Source organism: Garra rufa, chromosome 13, assembly GCF_049309525.1.
Source record: "Garra rufa chromosome 13, GarRuf1.0, whole genome shotgun sequence".
Taxonomy (NCBI): Eukaryota; Metazoa; Chordata; class Actinopteri; order Cypriniformes; family Cyprinidae; genus Garra; species Garra rufa.
In genome coordinates this window covers 6,901,318-6,925,708 of record NC_133373.1, presented here as the reverse complement: position 1 = coordinate 6,925,708, position 24,391 = coordinate 6,901,318, and the positions used below count along the sequence as shown (strand labels likewise).

At 37.4% G+C, this 24,391-nt stretch overlaps 1 protein-coding gene across 1 annotated transcript; it reads right to left on the bottom strand.

Annotated features, from left to right (window-relative positions):
• Positions 1–1,011: 1,011 nt before the first annotated feature.
• Positions 1,012–21,141, bottom strand: hif1ab (hypoxia inducible factor 1 subunit alpha b). Its single transcript, XM_073853129.1, has 15 exons — positions 20,817–21,141; positions 12,446–12,636; positions 10,964–11,109; positions 10,798–10,882; positions 10,604–10,713; positions 10,100–10,302; positions 8,233–8,339; positions 7,988–8,135; positions 6,728–7,011; positions 5,577–5,803; positions 5,313–5,435; positions 4,890–5,221; positions 4,580–4,670; positions 3,441–3,558; positions 1,012–2,693 (listed from the first exon to the last, which is right to left on the bottom strand). The coding sequence occupies exons 1-15, from the start codon at positions 20,846–20,848 to the stop codon at positions 2,539–2,541; spliced, it is 2,352 nt and encodes a 783-aa protein (XP_073709230.1). The 5' UTR covers positions 20,849–21,141; the 3' UTR covers positions 1,012–2,538.
• Positions 21,142–24,391: the final 3,250 nt, after the last annotated feature.

Here is a 24,391-nt window from a genome sequence, read left to right as displayed (position 1 = left end):
TCCATCAATTGCTCAGTTTGGCCAGGAGGCCAGCTCTAGGAAGAGTTGTGGTGGTTGTTTCAAACTTCATCCATTAAGGGTAATGGAGATTACATGCTTCTATAAACCTTCAATGCAGCAGATTTTTTTTCTGAACTTTTCCCTAGATGTGTGGCTTGATGCAATCCAGTTTCTGAGCTCTACAAGCAGTTTTTTTTTAAACTTCAGGGCTCAGTTTTTGCTCTGATATGACCTTTCAGCTGTTAGACCTTTTAAAATATGTGTGCCTTTCCAAATCATACCCATTCAATTGAATTTGCCACAGGTTAGCTTCACTTGAAGTGTTGTAACATCTACAAGCAATATGAATGCTCCTGAGCTAAATTTCAACTGTCCCAGATAAGGGTATGAATACTTATGCAATTGAATTTGCTTTGCCATCATTGATGAATTCAGTGTAGATTGATGTGAAAAAAAGTAATTTAATTTAAAGCAGTTTAACAAGGTAGCAACACAACAAAACGTGGGAAAAAATGGGTATGAATACCTTCGCAAGACACTGTATATGGACAGGTTGTTTATTTATTAATAATCAGATACTGAACACACAGATGCCTTGTGTATTAATGTCTGTTTTGGGTGCTATAGGTCCAAAATGGCAATGTAAAGACAATAAACCACCCGTAATATTACAATCTACTAGAAAAAGATGGCTAGGCTTTCATGTGTTACTAAGAATAATAAATGCTGTAGAAGTATTGTTCATTCTTACTTCGTTAACTAATTCTAAACTAATAACTAATAAAAAAGTTCAAAACACAAGTCTTAGAAATGTTATCTCTACATTCTTGTTGATTTTATGAACATTTTAAAAACATTGATACAACAGCAAAATTGACTGACGACTCTAAAATGAAAAAAAATAAAATAAATCAGGAATATAAATGCTCATTTTGGGGTTTCCTAAAATAAAACATTTCTTTCTTTTAATTAAACAATAACAATCCAGTTTATATATTAAAACAAATCTGCTTCATTGCTTATTTTTTAATGAAATTTTAATTAAATGTACACCAAACTACGTCCAATAACTTTTCCACCAAGAATTTCAGCCTTTCTTTACAATGTCAAGACAGTTGAACTTTACTTTAATTGACACAAAATATAATTCAGATGTTGAAAGAAAGTTCATCATAGAATTGTACTGTCACCGTATGTTTGAAATGCAATTTAATGGTATTCCTGAATAACTTAACTTAGATCCAGATAAAAAAAATAAAGTGTCACGTCAAATTGAAACATACGTCACAAAATTCTGGTCCACAATTGTCTTTTACTGATTATGCCATAAACAAAACATTTAGTGTTAAGAGAATAAAGGAGAAGACTGAAGACTGCAGAGATAAATGAAGATTACAATAACATAAAATAAAAAGTCATTCCTACTGAAAAACGAGATAAAAGGTCATAAAATACTTGCAGGACGTTGTCAACAGGCTGACGCTGATCTGAAAGCATGACAAAAACAAATATTGCCTTACTTAAAACTAAGCATTCATATTCTAATGCCATTATAAATACTTGTTAAACTGGGATAAATGATACATCAGCTTTGCATGATCTAAAACCGCTCGTGAAGCAGAAAAGAAAATGGTTACCAGCTATGACATCTCACAAGCATGAATTACCATAAAGCACCTACTACGTAGAGAGCTAAACAGAAACAAAATGACCACTAAAAATATAAAAATCTATTGCATAATTAAACTATAAATCTGTTGTAACCTCTTTGAGACAAAAACCATCATGAGAACACCATAACACCATTCTGAATTCCCTTTTTTGCACATTCTCCATCGTGACTTTCAATGGCTCTTGTACAATTCATCTGTGCTGCTCAAGAGAAAAACTTAAAGTGATGTAAGGAAATACCAATGCAATGAAAGCAACACCCACAAACATCCAACAGCGTTTAACCATTGAGCCTATGTGAGAGTGCACACACAGAACTCTCACATAACCGCTACACGACAAAAAAAGAGAAGAGAAAAAAATAAATTGTTCAATCTGTCATTAAAAGTACATATTCGCAAAAATGGTTTCGTATATTGCATGGACTGCTGGTATTCTGTCTTAAGAAAATAGATTATTGTGCGACTGTAGCTACAATACACACGCTTTGTGAAGGGGAAGAAAACACAACAAGTGGGGGGTTTTGGGGGTTTTAGGAATCCAGAGGGAGTGTGGGAGATTGTACGCATCAGCATCTGTGCGTTTCTCATTAAGGCTCATAACTCTCGTCTGGTTGATGCCACTGGTAAGTTACATTACGCTCCTCTGTCTCCAGGCCCTCTACACACTGGGAAGGATGGACTCCCTCTGGGCCCTTCAACGGGATCAATGGAAGGTGCAGGTCATCTAGTACATGTTTTAAAACACTGGGGTTTATAGAGAATTTTAGGGCTTGGATTAGGAGGAGACAAGTGGAGGCAGATTTCAGGGATCGGGGAGGGCTAGAGAGAGGGATGCAGTGTCCCGAATTGCTAAGCACAGCAAAGCTCAGTTGACTTGGTCCAGAGCACGCAGGAGCTCCTCTCCCTGCAGCAGATGATGGCGGTCCTGCACAGGAGCGTTGACTTCGCAGTCGTAACGTGTTAGCTGAGGCAGCCCGCGGCTGCTCTCTAAAGAACTGCTCAACAGACGACTGGCCACATCTGCAGAATCACAGGGGAAAAAGACAGAAACCGATTTACTGATAAGGGCCATTCTACAGAATTGGTTCAAACTGCGGCCCCGCAAACAAAAAACACATTTGAAAAGCATTTGCGTATTCAAATTTTAGATCACCAAAGAGCCATTTTAAATTTTTCGGCAAGCGCATTTTTTCAAAATAGCCATTGAATAAAACAAAACAATATTTCACTACAATAAAAAAAAAGTTTTCAATAACAAAACCATTGTTTGTCCATGTACAATTAAAAAATAAACAAATGAAACATCACCCGCTGAATGCATGAATGAAAAACACACATTTTTAAATTCTGTTTTTTTTTTCCCCACAAATACAAATTTAAAATAAACTATTGTTTTACTACAAAAATAGCATTTACTCATTTCGGCTTTTGCCCATGGGGTAGTCACTGCATGCGTTTTTTCTAATCAGATATCTAGAGATAACACGAAATGTGTAGCTTGAATAAATAGTGTGAAGAGACTACATTTTTTCCAAGACGTTTTTAACTCTGACTTTGAACCAATTCTGTAGATTGGCCCATATGCATGCTTAGATAAAATTTAAGTTTAAAAGTTAAGTGGTGTATGATGTAAAAAGTACTAAAATGTTTTTATTTTTGAAAATTATACCATTATACCAAACTATTTGCAATTGTACATACACAGCAACATATAATTGGCTCTTATTAGTAGAATGCATTTAATGTAATGATGGTCATGTCACTCACCAGAGGGCAGTATAAGAATGGTTTTGTTTCCTCCGAGCACACTCGATCCTTTAACCTCTAAAACCTTTGCCCTCTTTCCAGGCTCAATAGCACTGTCCACACTCTGAAGCAAAGCACTCTGCAGGAAGTTGGAGAGTGGCCATTAGTCTTAGTGTTACATGGAAAACAAATCTTCAAGAATCAAGTTTTTTTTTCACTTATTTATCAGCCATGTTTTCCTTTAAATTACAAAAACTTATAAAATTAAATAATTTATATTAAAATAAACAATAATTATCTGAACAATATTATTATTTTTTAATATTACTATTATTTAGATATCATTAATGCTCTAAATTTTTAAAAAAATATTTAATTTTCCTTATTTTTTAAATATTAACAAATTCGTTAAGCGTGTTTTCATCATAGTTTATGCATTTTTACATAGAGGGATAGTTTACCCAAAAATGAAAATTTTGTCATTAATTACTCATCCTCATGTCATTCCAAACCCAAAAGACATTTGTTAATCTTCAGAACACAAATTAAGATATCTTTGAGCTTTCTGACCCTTCATAGACAGCAATGCAACTACCAAGTTCAAGGCCCAGAAAGGTAGTAAGGACATTGTTAAAATAGTCAATGTGGCATCAGTGGTTCAACCATAATTTGAGAAGCTATGAGAATACTTCTTGTATGCAAAGAAAACAAAAATAAGACTTTATTCAACAACAACTTCTCTTCCGTGTCATTTTTCACCACGCACTGACAAGAGTATCACGACACAGGAGCGGGTGTTTTGAGAATTCTAAGGATGACTTGGAATTTTTTACCAACAAACTAAGAGTTCCTTTGATGAAACAGTCCAAATAGTCCATAAAAAGCATTGCAGCTTCATAAAATTATGGTTGAACCACTGACTACACGGACTATTTTAATGATGTCCTTACTACCTTTCTGGGCCTTGATTGAGTCGGTTGCGTTGCTGTCTATGCAGGGACAGAAAGCTCTCAGATTTTATCAAAAATATCTTAATTTGTAAGAAGAACAAAGGTCTTATAGGTTTGGAACGACATGAAGGCGAGTAATCAATGACAGAATTTAAATTTTTGGGTGAACTACCCCTTTAATCTTTGCACAAAATCTATTTTCATACTGACCAGTCCAACAGCCTCGGAAAGCGTTGTCACTTCCTCCAGCTTCCTCTTACGTTGGGCATTCTGGATGGCTAACATCTTTGGAGACAGCTCTCTGGGAAATTAGAGCAAACAAACACAAAATCAGATAATCTGCTGGAAGGAAGTCCAAATCCAAGCTCTATGCTCAAGATAGAACCGTTTTTGGCTCGACTCTAATCTGCTTGCAGTTTAACACAGATCAGCTATCCGATCCCTCAGCTAAACAATTGATCTGACTGAGATTGACTGCACTGTAGATAGTGCCAGCACTATCATTCTAGAAGAGCTTTACCTGTTGTTGAGCTGATTGCTGTTCTGCGGGGTAGGGGACCGAGCAGGGGAAACGTCCCGACTGCCGCTGAAGGGTGAGACAGGGGCACTGGACACCTCCTGCAGCAGGTGCAGGGGCAAAGGGGCCCGTGATGATGGCTCCTGCTTCACTCCACTGCTGGAGGAAGAGGCTGGAGATGCAGGGGAGAGCAAGGGCTGGAACAGGGAGCTCATGGCAGACACAGAGTGAGGGCCAGAGGGGAGGGGATCCAGCGGAGAGGGGATGCGCAGCTGGAAGTCGTCATCCATTGGGATATATGGAGCTAGCATCTCCAGGTCAAGATCATCCATGGCCTAGAGGTCACAGATGCATGTCTTGTGACGTTTATGCAAGGCAAAAATGATCACAGAGAGAGAGAGAGAGAGATTTCAGATTAAAGGTTACCTGGGAGCTAAAAGGGGTCTTCGCCTCAGTATCAATAGCGAAGAGTTTCTCAACCAGGTCCAGTTTGAATTCAGAATTGATGTCAGGGTCTACTTGGAAGCAGTAATCCATAGGGCTGTTGGGCTAAGTAAACAAAAAAAAAAAAAAAAAAAAAAAAAAAAAAACAAACGTCTCAGGATCTCATTAACCATTAAAAATGAGCAATCCTTTTAAATGACTAAAAATAGCAGCTAAAAAAAAAGAAAGGTTTTAATGAGTCTTTACCCCAGAGGAGCCGAGTCCAGATGTGGAAGGTGTGTTTGAGGAGTCTGGACGACGATCAGAGGCAGAGCTGAAAAGGAAGTCTTCCGCCCCGTTCTCTAGTTTGGTCAGGACTGGGGTGGAGTCGCTGGGTGTCAGAGGAGACAGACTGATGGGCAGCTTCTCGCTGCTGGAGGGCAGCATGACATCATTGTAGAGGGGCACCTCTTTCAGCAACTGCATGCCAGAATCTGGAGGAATTTAAATAATGTTACATTATTATTGGTAGCACACCAAGGAATTGTGGGTATATTTATCATTCTTATTTCTTAAACCAATATAATGAATTCATATCTCTCATATATCAGTCAAGAGTCGACAAGGGATTACATTATTATATTAAGATTCAACCAAAAGTTTTGGGGCTGGTAAGAATTTCTTTTTTTGGAGGATGGGAACAATTTAATACTTCTATTTTGCAAGGATGCATTAAATCGGTCAAAAGTGACAGTTTATGTTATTACTAAAGATTTCTATTCAAATAAATGCTGTTTTTCTGAACTTACTATTCAAAGAATTTTAAATTAAAATAATTTCTGAAGGATCATGTGACACTGAAGACTGGAGTAATTACTCAGCTTTTTTTAATTCAGCTTTGCCATCACGGGAATAGATTACATTTTAAATATATTAAAATAGAAAACAGGTATTTTACGTTGAAATATCATTTCACAGCATTACTGTATTTTTGAACAAATCAATGCAGCCTTGATGAGTGTAAGAGATTTTCAAAAACATTACACAAATCTTACCAACCCCAAAATTCTGAACAGAAGCGTATGAGCTGTCAGTTGCTAGATGATGTTCTTCTTCAACTTCTGGTTCTCTTACACTGCTGGTGGGCTGCACAACGAGTCATAGCTACTCAACTTCACTGCTGTTAAAAATGTCATTTTATTTTGACAATTGCCACTAAAAATGAACACTGTGCAGGGGAAGCGATCATGTTGCAGGAATATCATCTATGATTACACAAGATTAGAATAATGTGAATAAATATATGCTCTTTGCTCATGTCACCACCCGCCTGTTAGCTCTCTTTGAAAATGATCAACTGTAAAAGTGAGCCAAGCTTAATCTGCTCAATTTAAACATAACCATCCATTAGGAAGCACCTGAGTTGTTGAAGTCCAGAGAGATGAAGGTGTCTCCTGCAGCAGGTGCCAACACAGTGAGAGCCTCAGGCTCCGCTTTCAGCTCTTCATAAAGTTTAGCACTCTCCATGGAACACTTGACGCTTTCTGGCTTTAAGAGTTTGAGTATGTCCACCTCTGAGGAGAGTTTGAGTATCACCCCCTCTGAGGCCTCATCGTCCGTCTCCTTGTTCTCTTTCTCCACAGCCTTGGGCTCTGTCACGGTCTGTTGCAAGGACAGGACAACATCCCCCTCCACAATGCCACTGGACAGGACAGAACAGTAAGGTTGGATTATAAACACAGACACATTTGTATACACACTAAGGGTGCTTTCACACTAGGTTTAATTGCCTGGTCCGAACCAGAGTTTGATTGCTCCCCCCTGCCCCCATAAACTTGTGTTCATACTTTGTTTTTTGGTTCCAAGACCAAAAAAATACTGTGCTGTGTGCGTTTAACACTGATCCACTGTGTTTTTTTTAATTAGTGAAAGTTGTTCATGAGTCCCTTGTTTGTCCTGAACTGTTAAACTGTTCTTCAGAAAAATCCTTCAGGTCCAACAAATTCTTTGTTTAGTAGCATTTTTGTGTATTTGAACCCTCTCCATCTTTTCACACTGAGGACAACTGAGGGACTCATATGCAACCATTACAGAAGTTTCAAATGCTCACCGATGCTTCAAACCTTTTAAATTTGAAGATCAGGGTGAATATAACTTATTTAGTCCTCTAGGAAGTATCTTCTGTACCTTTTAGGCAAAATTAAAAAAAAGTAAACACACATTCATTCTGTTCAAAGTTTTCATCCCTGGGTTCTTAATTGATCAGGTTTTCTTCTGGAGCATAAGTGAGCATTTGAACCTTCTTTAATAGTTGCATATGAGACCCTCAGTTGTCCGTAGTGTGAAAAGATGGAAATCAAAATCATACAAAATCAAAAGTGGTTCACTTTCCCTAATTTAGTACGATTGCGTTCACATCAGAAGTGAACCGTAGCGGAGTTCACATGAACGGCACCACAGACCACCCTTTTCAGGCAGATTCGGGTACAGTTCATGGGAGCACACCAGAGTTCAGAAAACATGGTTTACATTATTCAAACGAACTGAACTCTTGACATCAAGCGAACCCAGATGTGCACCAAAAGTGCTAGTGTGAAAGCATCCGAAAAAACCTTTACAATATTTTGCTTCTATAAAACCGTTGGTCTACTAAAGATATGACAAGATCAGATTTGTACCTGAGAACGTAGTTGACGCACACAATGCACTGTGGCTGAGAATTCTTGGGGTTGTAGATAACGGTGGCCTGAGTCTCCACCCACACAAAACCACCTTTCTTAGCCAGCATGCGGTACTGGCCTGTGGTGGCCTGGCCCTTTGCAAACACTGGGGAAAAATAACAACAAGTTACATAAGACATCTTTTGTAACAAGTGGGTGAAACCAATATCGTGATTAAATATGCGTTTTGTCCTGGTACTCACAGTTGTGATGTGTCTTGGTGAGGTGATCTGAATCCAGGGCATGATAGTATTCATACACAGACCGGTTCAACAGATCATCTGGCTCATATCCCATCAGCTCTGTGATCCTTTGGCAAAGAGTGAGAATCAGAGGATTGAGTATGTTATAAAGTAGCTACATGTCAAAACAACTGCCACTTCAATGTGATCTGAATATAAAATATAATGATTCTGGCGATATCACTTCTAGCATAGCCTAGCAGAGATCACTGAATCCTATAGCATTGCGTTCAAAAATAACCAATGAGTTTTGGTATTTGTCCTATTTAAAACTTGACACTTCTGCAGTTTTATCGTGTACTAAGACCGGCGGAAAATGTAAAGATGCGATTTTCTAGGCCGATAAGATTAAGAACTACACTCCCATTCCGGTGTAATAGTCAAGGAAGTTTGCTGCCATAATATGGACGCAGCAGGCCTAGAAAATTGCATCTTTACATTTTCCGCCGGTCTTAGTACACAATATAACTGCAGAAGAGTCAAATTTTAAATAGGACAAATACCGAAAGTCGTTGGTCATTTTTGAATGCGATGCTATTGGTCTAATAGGATTTAATGATCTATGCTAAGCTGTGCTAAAAGTGATATCGCCAGAACAGGAGAACGGCTGAATGGATTTCAAAACTGTAAAAATCAACTTATTAACTTGGGGGGAGTTGGAGAATTAGCCTATTTCCAAAAAAAAAGTGGAGTGTTCCTTTAATGTTTGTGGCCAAATAATTTATTGAAGCTGTGCCTTTACAGCCAAACTAAATGTACATTGTGTAAATGCCATGTTTTAAAACGGCAAAGTTTACATACATGTCAAATTTACAGCTGTAACAATTTTGCTCAAAAGCAGTGTTCTGAACACTCTAAAATATTTAGTATTATTCATATACTATAACAGCATTAGTAAATATTTATAATAATTAGTACTTTTTTATATTTTCAGATTTCATTTTAGTTTAAGGTTTTCTGTTGTCTGCTTTTGCCAGTGTTTGTTTTTTATATAGTTATTTTTATTATTACTACATTATGTTTTCTATATATATATATATATATGTTTTCAGGTTAGAGTTCAGCTCAGCGATAGTAACTAGGTATTACAGTACGTACATACTACATACGAGTACAACAGAACAATGAAAACAATCATATCTGCATCTCTAGCACCACAGAAACTGTAGCCCTGTTAGGCCTTCAGCAAAGGGTTATTATAAAATACTACTAGTTTCTGCCACTAGGTGGTGTTAGTACCATTTGTAGAAGTACAGAACACAGGCTTTTGTGCTGTGGATTACTAAACTCGTTCTGCAGCATTGCTTTTATTCAAAGAGATGTCAACAAACGGTAGGCACGCACAGCATTCATTGCTAGGCATAGATACCATCAAGACAAACCCAGATACATAAAAAAGAATTAGGGAAATTAAGTGGGGCAGGACAAAGCATTTACAATTCAACAAAACAAAAGAAAGAAATAAAAGGAGCTGTGTGCCAATCTGCCTACATAATCCAGTTGAAATTGTTTTGTTTTTTTCTGATTGGTGTATCCAGGCTATTTTTAACATATGAGCAGGAATTGCCATTTGTAATTTTAATGTGCAGGGCTTCCGGTTTTATACACTTTCAGTTATTTCAGTCTTGTGTTCTTTTAATATATTATGATAATCATAATCATCACACTGGTTTGTAGTGCAAATAGTTTTACTGTTTACTGCACTGTTAATCTTTTATTATTTACCTACAGCGGTTAATGAATCGGAAGTCTGGCATGCAACAGGAAATAGCTTTCTTGCGCTTTGCAACATAAGGTTAATATAAAGACGTTGCATCTTCCTGCTAACCTTTCATCACAATATGAGAATTTCATGTCCAGAGTGTGGCGGCTAAGGAAGGTCTTGCTGTCCAGAGGCACCTCGATGTTCGAGGGATGAGGAATGGGTTCACAGATGAGCACAAGGTATGTCAGAGGAGGCTCTTTAAAGCCAGAGTCTCCCGAAGCCTCGCTGCGCTCCTGCACACGCACATGACCAGCGCAGTGAAGAACCTGTTGCAAGAGAGAGAAGGGGGAAACATTTATTTAAAGTCTTTTTATAGCAGATAGGTCATAAATGATTACTATAAGGATGCCCTGTGCACAATAAGACACAATAAGCCAGTTTTATTTCCTTCTTCCGTGTTAAATTTACTGTATACTCATAATGTCACCAACATAAACGAATCATTTAAAATCAGCAAATCCGCGTAATACAATCTAATCCTTCTAAAACAAAGAGCTAAAAATATACCAGGAAAAGCTAATGCTATGGGGAAATTATACGTAGGCTGGAGAAAGATCTGCATCTCACCTTCCACGTAGCAGACTTGATATTGACAGTGCGTCCTCTGCTAGTGAGTGTACACTTCATACGAAGGAAGAAGCTGCGCTCTGTGTTTTGTTCCTTAGTCTTTTTGGATCCTAAACAGACAAAAAGTCATTTAATGCATTTTTTTTTTATGCCTGGTGTATATTTTGGGGAAAAAATGTTCAAGTGCAGCTTACCTGTCCTGTGGACCAGCATCTCTCGCAGCTCCTCATGGTCACATGGGTGGGAAAATTCGAAGACGCTGTGACCAGTCAGATCAAACTGAGAGAAAAGATGGCAGAGTTACTTAGCTACAACTTAAGCTTTAAACCTAAACAGCCAAATACAAAAACATTTAGCTACCTGTGTGAGGCCCATGCTCTTGCTGACATTCTCAGAGAGATAAACCATGTCTCCATCTTCAGACAGGACCATGAGGAAACCCTCCAGGGCCTTCAGATAAAAGCTGTTCAGCTGACTCTCCAGTTCATTCTCTTTCTCCTCTTCATCTGTCAAACACAATAAAACACCATTTAGCATCTAATAAACTTTTGGTCATAGAAGCACATTAAGCTCCATCCATAGTGTCAGAAAATGTAGTATCTTTAGAGTTACAACAGCTTATCACTTGGAAAGTACTCTCAAAGTGTGCATATCAGTACCTAGTATTATTGTGCACCCTCAAAGGAAAGATAAGTTACATAAAGTTGAAGTCCAAATTGCAGAATTTGTACAATGTTAATTATTATACCAAAATAAGACTGATCATACAAAATGAATGTTATTTTTTTTTTATTTAGAACTGACATGAATAAGGTATTTTACATAAAACGTGTTTACATATTGTCCACACGAGCCAATAATAGTTGAAATTATAAAATTATTCCACTCAAAAATTTACAACCCCTTGATTCTTAATACTGTGTTGTTACCTGAATGATCCACAGTTGTGTTTTTTTAGTTTAGTGATAGTTGTTCATCCATCTTTTCACACTGAGGACAACTGAGGGACTCATATGCAACTATTACAGAAGGTTCAAACGCTTACTGATGCTTCAGAAGGTAACACAATGTATTGAGTTTGAATTTGAAGATCAGGATAAATTTAACTTATTTAGACTTCTGGGAAACATGCAAATATCTTGTGTAGCTTCTGAAGGGCAGTACTATATGAAAAAAAAATGATATTTATGCAAAATAAGAAAAATGTACACATCTTCATTCTGTTCAAAAGTTTACAGCCCTGGCTCTTGGTTTTTCTTACTGAAGCATCAGTGAGCGTTTGAACACTCTGTAATAGTCCCTTAGTTATCCTCAGTGTGAAAAGATGGATCTCAAAATGACACAGTCATTGTTAAAAAGGACTCAAATATGTTCTCAAAATGCTTAAAAGCCAAAGAATTTGTGGGACTTAAAGATTTTTTTCCTGAAGAACAGCAGCTCATGAACAACTATCACCAAACAAACAAAAAGCACAGCTGTGGATTAGTACTAAAAAAACAACAACAACATGCATTTTGCATGATCCCTCTTATTTTGGTACAATAATTAACATTTTGCAGATTCTGCAAGCTGTAAACTTTTGACTGTATTAATAGATCAGTTACTTTACCATACCACAGTAAAATTACAATACTAATATTTAGAATTATAGTCTTAATGTCTTTAAAAAAAAAACATAAGAAAAGAAAAGCTTTACTTTGGCTGACAAGAGCCGATTTATAAGTGATTCTCATAGCAAGTTCAGGAAAATGTGTTTTGTTTACAACATGTTTTGATTTCCTTTTGCATGTGGTGTAACTATTTTGCATATGTGGATGCAAATATTTCGGTCAGTGTACTGACCAGAGCCGAGCATCTTCCTCATGCGCAGGTAGCTGATGGTCAGCCTCATGATGGAGGCTTTGTCCAGGTGGGAGGTGACATTGTGTGGCAGGGGGAGCTGGTGTGCTAACTCGTAGAACACCTCAGACTCCTTTCCCCTGCGAGATCGCGCTGCATCCCTGGACTTCTCCTTCCTGCGCTCCGAGCTCACCCTGAAAATATAAGGAAGGACAGTGTTTTGTTGGTTTGGCTAGGTGTTTGTGACAAGAGAGACCTCCTGTGCTAGTGCTTGAGGGCAGCTGCAAGGTCAACTTATTTTAAAATGGCTCATTTGCATGGCATCAAAACTTGCAACGTCAGACGGCAGAAAGATTGTGACTGGCTAATGAAAGGGGTGTGGGCATACTGTGAGAGACACAGTTACAACCCTTGGAATCCAGCCAAAAGTGATAAATGCTGTTGTGTCAGACAGTTTTCAGACTTCCCAACATAAACTTTTCGGCACGCTACGAGGAACAAGCTTTCACACACAAACAAGCCATAAAGTAACTAGTCGTACAAACAAGAACAATAAACAGCTCTTGGCCAGAAAAGAACCTCTTTCCTGACAAATAGGTCAGCACAAAAAAAGCTTCTTGCTAAAAATGAGTCTCTCATCATGATTTCTAAAGAAGAATATCTATTACCCTTGGGACCTCTGCCTATTCTGTCACTGCCAAAATCGACTCCCACACATTTAACAAATGTTTCGGTTCACTGCAAGAATGGAGGGCTCAGAAAACAAGCAATGCGTCTAGCAACAATGTAATGCACACTCTTTAACAAAAGCCACCCCCTTCAGTCGTGTTCATTCACGGTTTACCAATGTTGAAAACTGTTCAATGTTAACAAAAGCTGACACTTCAGCCAAACTTGTCTTTTCTTAATCCTAGGATTTCACAGAAAACTCTACTGAAGTGGTTTTAAGCAGAAAGTTCAAAACCTCAGATATCCCCAGAAGCGAATTCAACAAAAACCAGCATTTTATCTGTTTGTCAGGTTAGCTGACAAAAGATGTTAAACCTCAAACAAGCTTGCAATCAGATATGGAAACACATTAAGGAACTGGATTTAGCAAACGTTTGCAATAACAGCACAAACACGTCAACGCCTGAAAAACAGCAGACCGTGTTGAGTGAGTCAATGATGCTCTTCTGTTTAATTCGACAAGAAGCATCTGAGAAATAAAGCTGCATTGGACAGTTAACATTGCAACAATGTGAAATTTCCTAATGCATTGTAATCCGGAGGTCAAGATCCGTCAGAGCTTCATTAAAACATCTCATCTCAAAACCTTTGAGAAATTTTATAAATGCTGATAAAAAATGATTGTGAAATTACGGCATTTCCATTAACTGATGTTGTGCGACTAAAACTAAACTAAAACTAAATTTTTTCCTCTCGCGGTAAGTCTTTGTAGGTTTATGAATATCGTAGCCACTGCACTTTATTCACCATTATTTTTAATTAAAGGAGACGTAAACATATCTTTAGCAAAGCAGTGCAGATAACCGCTTCTGAAATGGCAGCTGTGTGTGAGCTGTAATGCACCGCAATCGTGTGCAGTGTAAATAAGGGGTTATTCAAGCATTAATGGCAAGGATTAATTATTTAAGCATTAATGGCAAGGAAAGCCACTCCACGTATGACGCATTCCTTGGAGGTTATAGTACGTTAAAGAATGATCATGTGATTTTACAGACCAAATGAGCTGTAAGTGCACAAAAAACACCTTTCCGTTGCAGTTTTGAGAAATATTCTTTTTTGCTTTACCTGAAAAACCACCTCATGCGAATGTAAAAAAAAAATTGCGATATAGTTTTTGCAAAATTTACATGCTTCAGTTGGGCGTATTTCCAATTTGCAATTTCAGTTGGGTAATGGAAACATAGCTATTGTAGTTTTAGGTTATCTGCGTGAATTATCATCAACAGAAGCAAAATAACTACTTTCCATTTTTAATCATAAACCATTAATGGCAATTTGACTGGCCAAGAAACAAATTACACAGTCTGAACACCACTCATCTTAAGCCATTTTTACAGTTAACATCTCTTAATATAATGTTTTATTGTACAGAAACTTTGCTACTCTTTACAAAATAAAAACAGTGTAGGGCTGTCACAATTCCTCGATTCAATTCGAGTACTTCATTTGAAAAAAAAAAAAAAATAAAAAATCCTAGATTGCATTTTGGCCATGATGAGTAACCGGCAAAATAACTGGATGTGGCAATTTCCACAGATAAGAATCCACACCAACTGTTATCATTTGCCTGTGTGGAGCATCTCAAACTCCATCTCTGCATATTGTTGTGAGTTTGCGCCATTTCATCAGATTTGTAAGGTAAATCATTTTTAAACCTACGCAAACACAGGAGAATATGCTAACTGTTCAGTGGTTTCAGAATAAAAGAGTTTATACATTTTAATGTCCACATATTCAAGAAATTACAGTGGCTAGCATTTTTGTCATGGCCAAATATTAAATGGACATTCAAATTAAATGTTATTTAGTCAGTATTAAACAACAATTAGATCACGCAGTAAAGTGTAAAAACAATCGTCAGGTCGTTGGCATTCCCCTGCAGTCATTAGCTCTGTTCATAATGCATCATGTATTTTAACAGTTTATAAAACCATATGATTGCTTGCTTTTGATACTTTATTTGCTTAGGTCTATGTTATTACCTCAAACTAATTAGTTATAATAATCTGATTACTCGATTAACTGTCAAAATAACTGAAAGACTACCCGATTACCAAAATAATCATTAGTGATCATCGACCGATATGGGTTTTTCTATAGCCGATGCCTATGCCGATGTTTAGAGGTCAGGGTCAGCCGATATGTGCAGCCGATTTTGTGCACTGCACAGTATTATTATAAAATATTTAACCAAAGTTAACCAAACAAATCAAACTGACCAAGCATTAAATATATAAAACAAATAATATAAAAACTGTCAATCATTTACATAAAAGTTTAAGAGCTGAGATTAATGTTAAACTTTAATGTTTTAAATATAACATTTTGAATACAGAAAATTTAAATGATTTATATACGCCAGCAGATGGCGCAAAGACACTGTTTTAATTACTGAATCATATCATTCATTTGATTCGTTCGAACAGCTGATTCATTCCTGAATAAAGCAAATGACTGTCTTTATGAATGAGAAATTGAATCATTTCACTAGATTCGTTTAAAAACACACATTCATTCACAAACGAAACACCGCTGTTTAAATGGAGATGCACAGTGGCTCAGTTGTTACTTGTTTCAGAATACTTTTGACGACAAAAGAGAGCAAAATCTTACTTTTGATGACGAAATAAAGCAAAATCAGGCAATAGTGTAATCTGCCTGCCACCCACCCGCACCTAGATTTTTCTCAGATTTAGCTAACCGCACATGATCTTCCTATTACTATTATTCTAATTCTTAGTTTTGTATGATGATATGATGAATGGATGGTTCATTTTAACAGCTGATCCGCACATCGCTGCACACTTACAGTATATAGGCTTAATCACTCGTGCTTTTAAGCCAAATCCGTGCTGAAAAAAAAAAAAAAACGTTTACTGACATCTGAACGTGACCATAGGTATAAACTCGCAGTATCTGGGGTGACGGAGAGGATGGTGCGGGCGCGAGTGCATCAGGTGCAATCATCAAAATGTATTTAAAAGGAAACTGGCGCCACAGTCCTGACCACATAACTCAGGTTCAGATTTTAGAAAATGTAGTTAATGTTTACATCATTATTGATTTATCTCATCCACGCGCGACCCACCCACAAGAATGCTTTTTTTTTTTTTTTTTTTTTATTACCCAACCCGTGGATATAACCACCCTCCGTGCATCACTGTCTCCAAGTGAGGCGGAGTAATCGCAAAGCTGCAATTGTTAGAGAGAGCTGCCGCCTTCTCCACCCCACGCACAGAGTGAAATTCTCTGACTCGGATACAGGAAAAATAAAACAGAACTTATAACATTGGGACTAATATGTTAGCAAACAAGCTGCTGATTGTTTTAGACTACAGTCTTTAAACTTAATTGCAAATAAGCAAACCTTTAACCAGCTGTAGCATTACGCCAGTTCCCCACGGTCCTATGATTTTCTTTCACTAAGTGAAAGCAACCCTTAATATTACTAGTTTACTAGTAAACTATGTAGTACATACATGGCCTTGGGACTTTGAAATATCAGAATTTAAGCCTTACCTTTATCTCTCAGAAATGTTATTGAATCTTACAAAACTTTTGGCTTGGGGTCCTTCACAGTAGCGTTCCACCGCACCAATAACACGGGGCTGCCCGCAGACGTGCCTGACTTTAAATCGGCGCTACTAAACACAGATATAGGCCGATGCCGATATATTAAAAAATGGCAAATATCGGCCCGATATATTTCGGCCGGACGATATATCGGTCGCCCTCTAGTGACAGCCCTAAAACAGTGCCATTTTTCTGACACGCATAAAGATCAACTGGTTGATACTGCATTTCTCTTGGCTTCATTTACATATGTGGCCTTGAGGTAATATAAAAGATGTCAGTTACTTTTATATCATCATACTAGTTGAATTACGTTACTGATTACATATTTTACTGCATTTAACAGTAGTTTCTCTTTTTCTATACTAAAACACACCAGGGGAAGTAGTTAAATACTTCTATGAGCATTTTAAAAATACAGAATCAAACTGAATTGTTTATCGAATTGTTCTGAATTGGCAAAAATGCCTCACAACGAATGCACAAAGTGATGCAGATTCTATTTACATACGTTTAGCCCTTTATAATTTAAATGACCAATGAGATCTCCATACAACTGGCAACAAATCTACATATTCCCTATCTAGTACCTCCAAGGTCAAGGCAGCAATGAGGAACAATGACCAGGCATTGTGTCAACCGTCAAAGCCACGCAAGACAAAGGAAGGAAAACAGTTAAGACAGCCTAGTGCCCTAGCAGGAAAAAACAGCATCTTCAGACAGACGGCATCCTAACTGTTCCCATCCTCCCTATCAAAGTATTTTCAGAACCAAAGCGGAAATAATTTGGCCAGAAAGAGAGGAAAACCCATGTGCACAGGGGATATTCACACACGCACTTCATTGTGGTTTTCCGCCTGTTTGTGTCTGTGCGCGCCGGTACATGTTCGTCTTATGTAAGCTCCATATATGGAATGCTCAATAATATACGTCTACATTATTGACTACTCAGGGTAGCTGGAAGGCCCCTTTAGCAAAAGGGAGCTTTTTACTCAACTGTAACTGTAATATGAGGTTTGATGTTTGGTTTCAAAACACAATGAGAAGAGAAAATACAAAAGCTTCCTTTAAAGCAGATGTGTCTCATCATGATGACAAAAAAGCTAGTAAAGTAAGCTGATAAACTTATCAAGACGTCATGTTCTGATACTGTATCTGTTATGCAAATCCAATTTGCTGTATTCTCTCAGTCCATTTGTCAGAGCGATCACCAGCTTCTCATTCATTCTCATTTATTGGCAGAACTTAATTGCCTATTTTGAAATTACCGTTGTTATATAATGCCTGTCCATTTCTAACTAATTTCTAACCAAGTAACAGACAGCAGGGCTCAGCAAGGAGTATTCCAGTCGTTCTTTGTAAATTAGAGAGGTCATCTAATTTATCTACATTTGTTTTTATATAGAAATTTTAGTGACATTTTATGATTTTTCTCACCGTTTTTGAACATCTCATCACAAATGTTGCATTTCAGGACAGCATCACTGGTTAAAAATAAAAACATTAGGGCTGCACGATTAATCGAACGATGTTGTGAGGTGCTTTTAGTCAATGAAGCCAGTACTTTGGTTAGTAGTAAATCTCCATCACGTGCGTTCAGCTGGAGCGGCAATTAAAACACAGAGACGTAAATCACTGACAAGCTACGCCAAACGTCGATTTGGCGTAGCTTGTCAGTGATTTACACCTCTGAACGCTCCAGCTGAACGCACGTGATGGAGATTTACTACTAATCAAAGTACCAGCTTCATTGACTAAACGCACCTCACAACATCGTTCGTTTAATCGTGCAGCCCTATCTGACCTTTAAAAACACTTTCGCTCTGTTCCAATCTGTTACACTTACATGCAAGAACACATTCTGTGCAAACGTAAATACATCGGATTGGGTTTAGGTGAAGCCAAAACCAAGCAAACCACTAACTAGTTGCATCATGCATGAATCCATGATACGCATTCATATGAAATCTAATGTGCAAAGGCAAAATGTAGGAAAATCTCTTAATGGTTGACACATTTATATCAAAGTAAATAAATTTGCATGCTATTTACACATACTATACACAAGCTAATTACAGTCTGAAAACATGACATACTGCTATTTTGGTTATTCAGAAGTACTCACACTATGATATACGATTTGTCATACCATCTAATCATTCCACCCAAGAACAAAAATACAAGGCTTTTGAGCTGGTTGAATATTGATCCATAAATCAAAACTGACATGGGTCTAAAAGGTGGCCGGTTTTACAACACGATTACCGATATTCCTCAACTCGTATAGATGACATGCAAGACCTTGAAACACACTGACAGAATCAATAGACATTCTTTTGACTCAATGCTGCTTCTAACGAGGAAAACATAACAAGAGGGCCACATTTCAACACTCGAACTGATAGAGGTCTTGCCACAAGACCAGGCAGGAAGTTGCTTTGACGTCAATTCTGAGAGTGATTAAGATTTGAGAGAAGAGATGCAAAAAGCGTGTACAGGCTTGAACTTGGATGCCAACCAAAATAATGTCAGAGGAAAATATTGCCACTGAAAACAAGGTATTATTCCATTTAAACAGCTTGTAAACTAAAGGTCTATCACATAGTACTGTTATGACAACAAAATTTAGGTGTGATTTTTATGATTGGGGTCACTGGATTCCGTTATGCAAAGAACACACTATTTGAAAAATCAGGTGAAACAGCAAAACTTTAACATTAAACAGTGAATATGTAACATTTTAATGCTCAAACAGTAGAACAGAAAAAGCAAATCTAATAAAAATGTACACTTTCAATGCAGAGTATGATTCTTGGGATAAAGGTAAGATAAAGGTGTTTGCCAAATGCATACATTTAAACGCAAATACCATCAGAGGGTAGTTAAGAAACTAGGATAAAATGCATCCAAAAAAAGTATTTCAGGTCTGTGTAGCTGGCTCTAATTAAGAAATACGCCAGTCAAATTGACCTGCAAACATCCTTTCTGTAATAGAAATTTTGTACACACATTCCACAACACTTTGCATGCATGGTCACAACCCTAAATGAGAAAGTCCCACATCTTCAAGAAAAACAACATAGGTTAAACCAATAATTCTAACAACTCAACAAACTGAACTGCAAATTATATTTAAATATAAACTGTGGCATGCTGGATCTTAGCTTAACTACAATGCCAGTGTCATCCTTCCTGTAAATTTACTAGTACCGAAAAACCAAGCAACATTTTCCAGCCTTAGTAATACCAACACTTATTTCTATCTCATCTCATCTGAGCCCACACTGATGACAGGCCTGACAAAGAATAAGAGAGAGTCAGCAAAACCCAAGGATGAATTCCTGCTTCCAATCCTTTATCCACAAATATGCCAGACAGGCTGGATGAACAAGGGCTATGAGTTAATGTGAACTGTAGGGTCAAGTGGTCTGAGGGGTAAAGAAGGGATCCATCATATTGGCTAGCCCATGGCTCCTTTTATCTTAGAAAATAAACATTCAGAGCTGAATAAAGTACACCAGAATACAAACTACAACATTAGTATTCACCATTTAGTATTTGATCATTACACTATGGGATAGTGTATGTATTTTACGTTTAATATAAGCATTCAACATGTAACGTTATTCTGAAAGATGTCAGTGCTTCTATAAACAACGTGTTTACACATTCTCATGAGAAGGGAATTATGTCTATACAATTATAAACAGTTTATAACCGTTTAAGCAATAAATCAGGGCAAGTTTAAGTGAGCATGTAACAGTTAGCTAGTTTCGTTAGCTTCCTTCCACAGACAGATAGTAGACGCTTTGTTACCTCAGTAAAAGCGTTACAGCGCGACAAAAATGAGTATTTAAAATCTTTAGAATGACATTTAACCCTTGTTTAAAGACAAACAGCCGATTTTGGGGGTTTAAACTTGCTTTTAGTTGTATGGTTAGCTATCCGGCACAAAATGGCGACACGTTCTGTGTGACGGGGGAAGAATTTCTTTTGGCCTGTTTACTATACAAAACACAACAAATTTCGCTTGGCAGATCACTTTCTTTGAAGCAGAAACGGGAATCCCTACCTTTTCTTTTCAGTGACAACTCCAGTATCCATTCCTGGGTGAAACCACTCAGTATGTTAGGTTTTTCCAAACCGCGAGGACAGAAAAATCAAGGACGTGGCCACCTCTCGCTAACAAATAAAAATGTGTTTACAAAAGAAAACGATCAGACGCGGTAAAACGATCCGATACTAGTCCGGTGTGGTGTGTTGAAAACGTCTGAATGGTAGAGATCAGCCCTCCGGTTCGCTGAAGGTCAAATCATTTGTCATGCACCGGTCGGTGCAGCTTCCAGTCGGTACAAAGAGTTAACCGTGTCTACTCTGCGCTCTTACTACTCTCTATGTGGCTCGCGCGTTCACGAAACGGCGACGGGAGCGAGCGCAGTCATATGAATTCATTCGTAGTCAGTGGTGTCGCACTCAAAACACATTCACAGAACCGATGGGACATCAGTTCAAACAGCAGTTCAACTGACCCCCACTGTGTGATATAATCACTATTATCGATCTCACCACCTCAGATGTTGTAAATTAAAATTACTTGCTTGTACAATCATCCTTCTAAGTTTTTTTGAATACAGTACTGTTTATAACCAGTAAGTAGTATTAAAATATAGTCTTTTGAGAAAGTAACCAACAAGAAGACCTTAGCCTTTTCTAGCAACCATCCAGAACACTAGAAGCAACTAGAACTAGCCAGATTCCCCTAACAGCCAGCCAAAGCCCCATACCAACCAAACAACCCTATATTTGTTTAACCACATCCAGGTAACCAACCAACACACTCTTGCAACCACCAGCAATGTGTTGGTAGTAGTATATTTGCTGAATGTAGTCTGTAAAAGGTTAAAACTTTACAATTAACTATTTAGCTACATTGTGAGATTAGACTCTGACTTCAAACATTGCCTCAACATTATTCCTTTACCCGTGAAAATAATATTTTTAAATAATTCCTATGAAGTATGAACACTCAAAAATCACTTTCAGAACTCTTTTTTTTTCAGCTGATAAGTGATAAATACAAGGAAGAGCTTGAGCATTAAAGTGGCAGATGACAAGTGCAGTACTCGCTTATTAAAAAAAAACTGTTATCGTGTGTTGGTGTGGATGCCCTGCTGAAAAAACATCTAAAACCAGCCTAGGCTGGTTAGCTGGTCTTAGCTGATTTAGGCTGGAAGTAGTTGGTTTTAGCTGGTCTCCCAGCCTGGCCAGGTTGGTCAGGCTGGTTTTAGCTGGTGGTTTTCCAGCCTGATCAGCCTGGGTAGGCTGGGAAAGTCGCCAAAATCCCTCTAAACCCAGGATGCTGACCAGCTAAAACCAGACTGGTAGACCAGCTAAAACCAGCCAACCAGCCTGGGCTGGTTTTAGCTGTTTTTTACACCAGGGTGCTAATATATTTATTGCTCCAGTTGTAACTTATTTATCAATTCGAAAAATTTGTCATAAGTGTAATTTCTAAATAAATAAGCTTTCCATTGGTGTATGGTTTGTTAGGATATGAAAATATTTGGCCAAGATACAACTATTTGAAAATCTGTAAATAAAATTTTATTATAAATTAATAAATAAATATTGAGTAAATCGCCTTTAAAGTTATCCAAATTAAGTTCTTAGCAATGCATATTACTAATCAAAAATTAAGTTTTGATATATTTATGGTAGTAAATTTACAAAATATCTTCATGGAACTTGATCTTTACTTAATATCCTAATTATTTTTGGCATAAAAGAAAATTGACCCATAATTTTGACCCATACAATGTATTTTTGGCTACTTAAGACTGGTTTTGTAGTCCAGGGTCACATTTATTCATTCTGAAAATGATTTTGCTATGCTATTTTCATGAGTGAAGAAAATGCAAACTGCCTCAACTCGAAATGAAACTATAAAGTAAGGTTTGTTAAAACCATTTTTGATGTTGGCTTGACAAAGTCTAATTTCAAAACCCAAAATAGTTAATTTTATCATTTTTAAGCTTTAACAGGCTGTACAATCAATGAGACAAATTAGCAGACCACTGGCAGATGCAAGAGTGCTCTAGTTGGTTACCAGGATGTGGTTAAACAAATAGTTATTGTTCTTTATGTAAATGTGCCTTAACTTTGACCAATTTTATGGTCGCATAGGGAAGTATAGCAGCTGGTGTTGATGATGAAATGTTCGGCAGAATTTCAGCAGTTTCCTCGAATGTGTTGGTTTTATATTTCTTCCTGCTGGTAAGACCTCATTTGCACCTAATAGATATTTCCTTTCAGCACCACCAATCTAAATTATAACCAGGTTTCTTTAATCGCTATTTCTAAAAAGTAGTTTATAAATGCACATATACCCACAAATCTGTCAAATTCACTTTAAGATAAAATTGCTTTCCATGAAAATGACTATACATTGTAAGCTGTGTGCCAATAGATACAGCATCATAAGGGTTAACTGTCAGATGCAGCCAAGGCCATATGAATGGTATTGATGTGGAGGCACTGATTGTCATTGACTCACGGTGATCGCTGACAGACATAACTTTCATAGATGGACATCAAGGTTGAAACTAATAAAACTGAAATGATTTAGTGGAAAACACCTGACTGAAAACATAGTTAATGAGAAGTCCTAAAAAACAAACAAAAAAAAAATATTAGGCTGATGAAAGCAAAAGATAGCAAACAGTTCTTCACTGTCTGCCAATTGATTTGAAGGTTTGGTTGAAGAATTCTATGGTGTCATACACAAGTCTTACTGTATAAAGAATGATACATGTTCTTAATCCAAATATAAAAGAGAAGATTTGAGCTTTTATGTCAGTTTACTGATGTTGATGGTTGTTCTAAATGCGTTCCGTCTTCCAGCACCTGACAGCTCTGATCAAACCTTCAAGTAAAGGAGTTGCTTTAGCAGGTGTTTAGCTCTTTCACCTGTCAAAGTAGGTTGTGAAAGGCTTTAGGGTTCTATAAATAAGCGGTTTGTTTCTCTCTGCCATTCAGGGAAGATTAGAGGAATTATCAGGTTGCTGCTGGGAATGTTTTAGCAAAAGCAGTCAACTGCCATATAACACAGTAAACACTGTGTTGCCAGTAACATCATCTCTTGTAGCATGAAGCCAAGACCCAAATTATAGACTATCAGAGTCTGAGTCACATACAGCATGGGAGCAAACGGAGGAAATTATAAGATAAAATGCCATATATTTTCCGTTTTGCTCAAGATCTAAAAATATCATCACAGTATGTCCATTTCTGAGATTCAGCAAATCTTCAAAAATAATTTCTTTTACAGTTGGGATTGAAGAGTCAGCAGCTATCATCACACTTCATCAGGAGTGTTTTTCCATGCAGCAATACTCAACTTTAAACTCACATGTTCCCAACAGTTTGTTTTGAACAGTTATGTGAACATTATTTCTGATGGTGGAAAGTGAACAGCCCAACTCTACTGGCAAACTGCAGGATACAGAAAAGCCTCTGAATTAGCAGACTCAAAGAAACACTTCAATTCCAGTAAGAGCTTAGTCTATTTGCCAAGACCATTATTTTTGAATTTGAACCACTAAAATAAATGCAATACCGTTGGCACATTTTCACTGGAGGAACCCAATG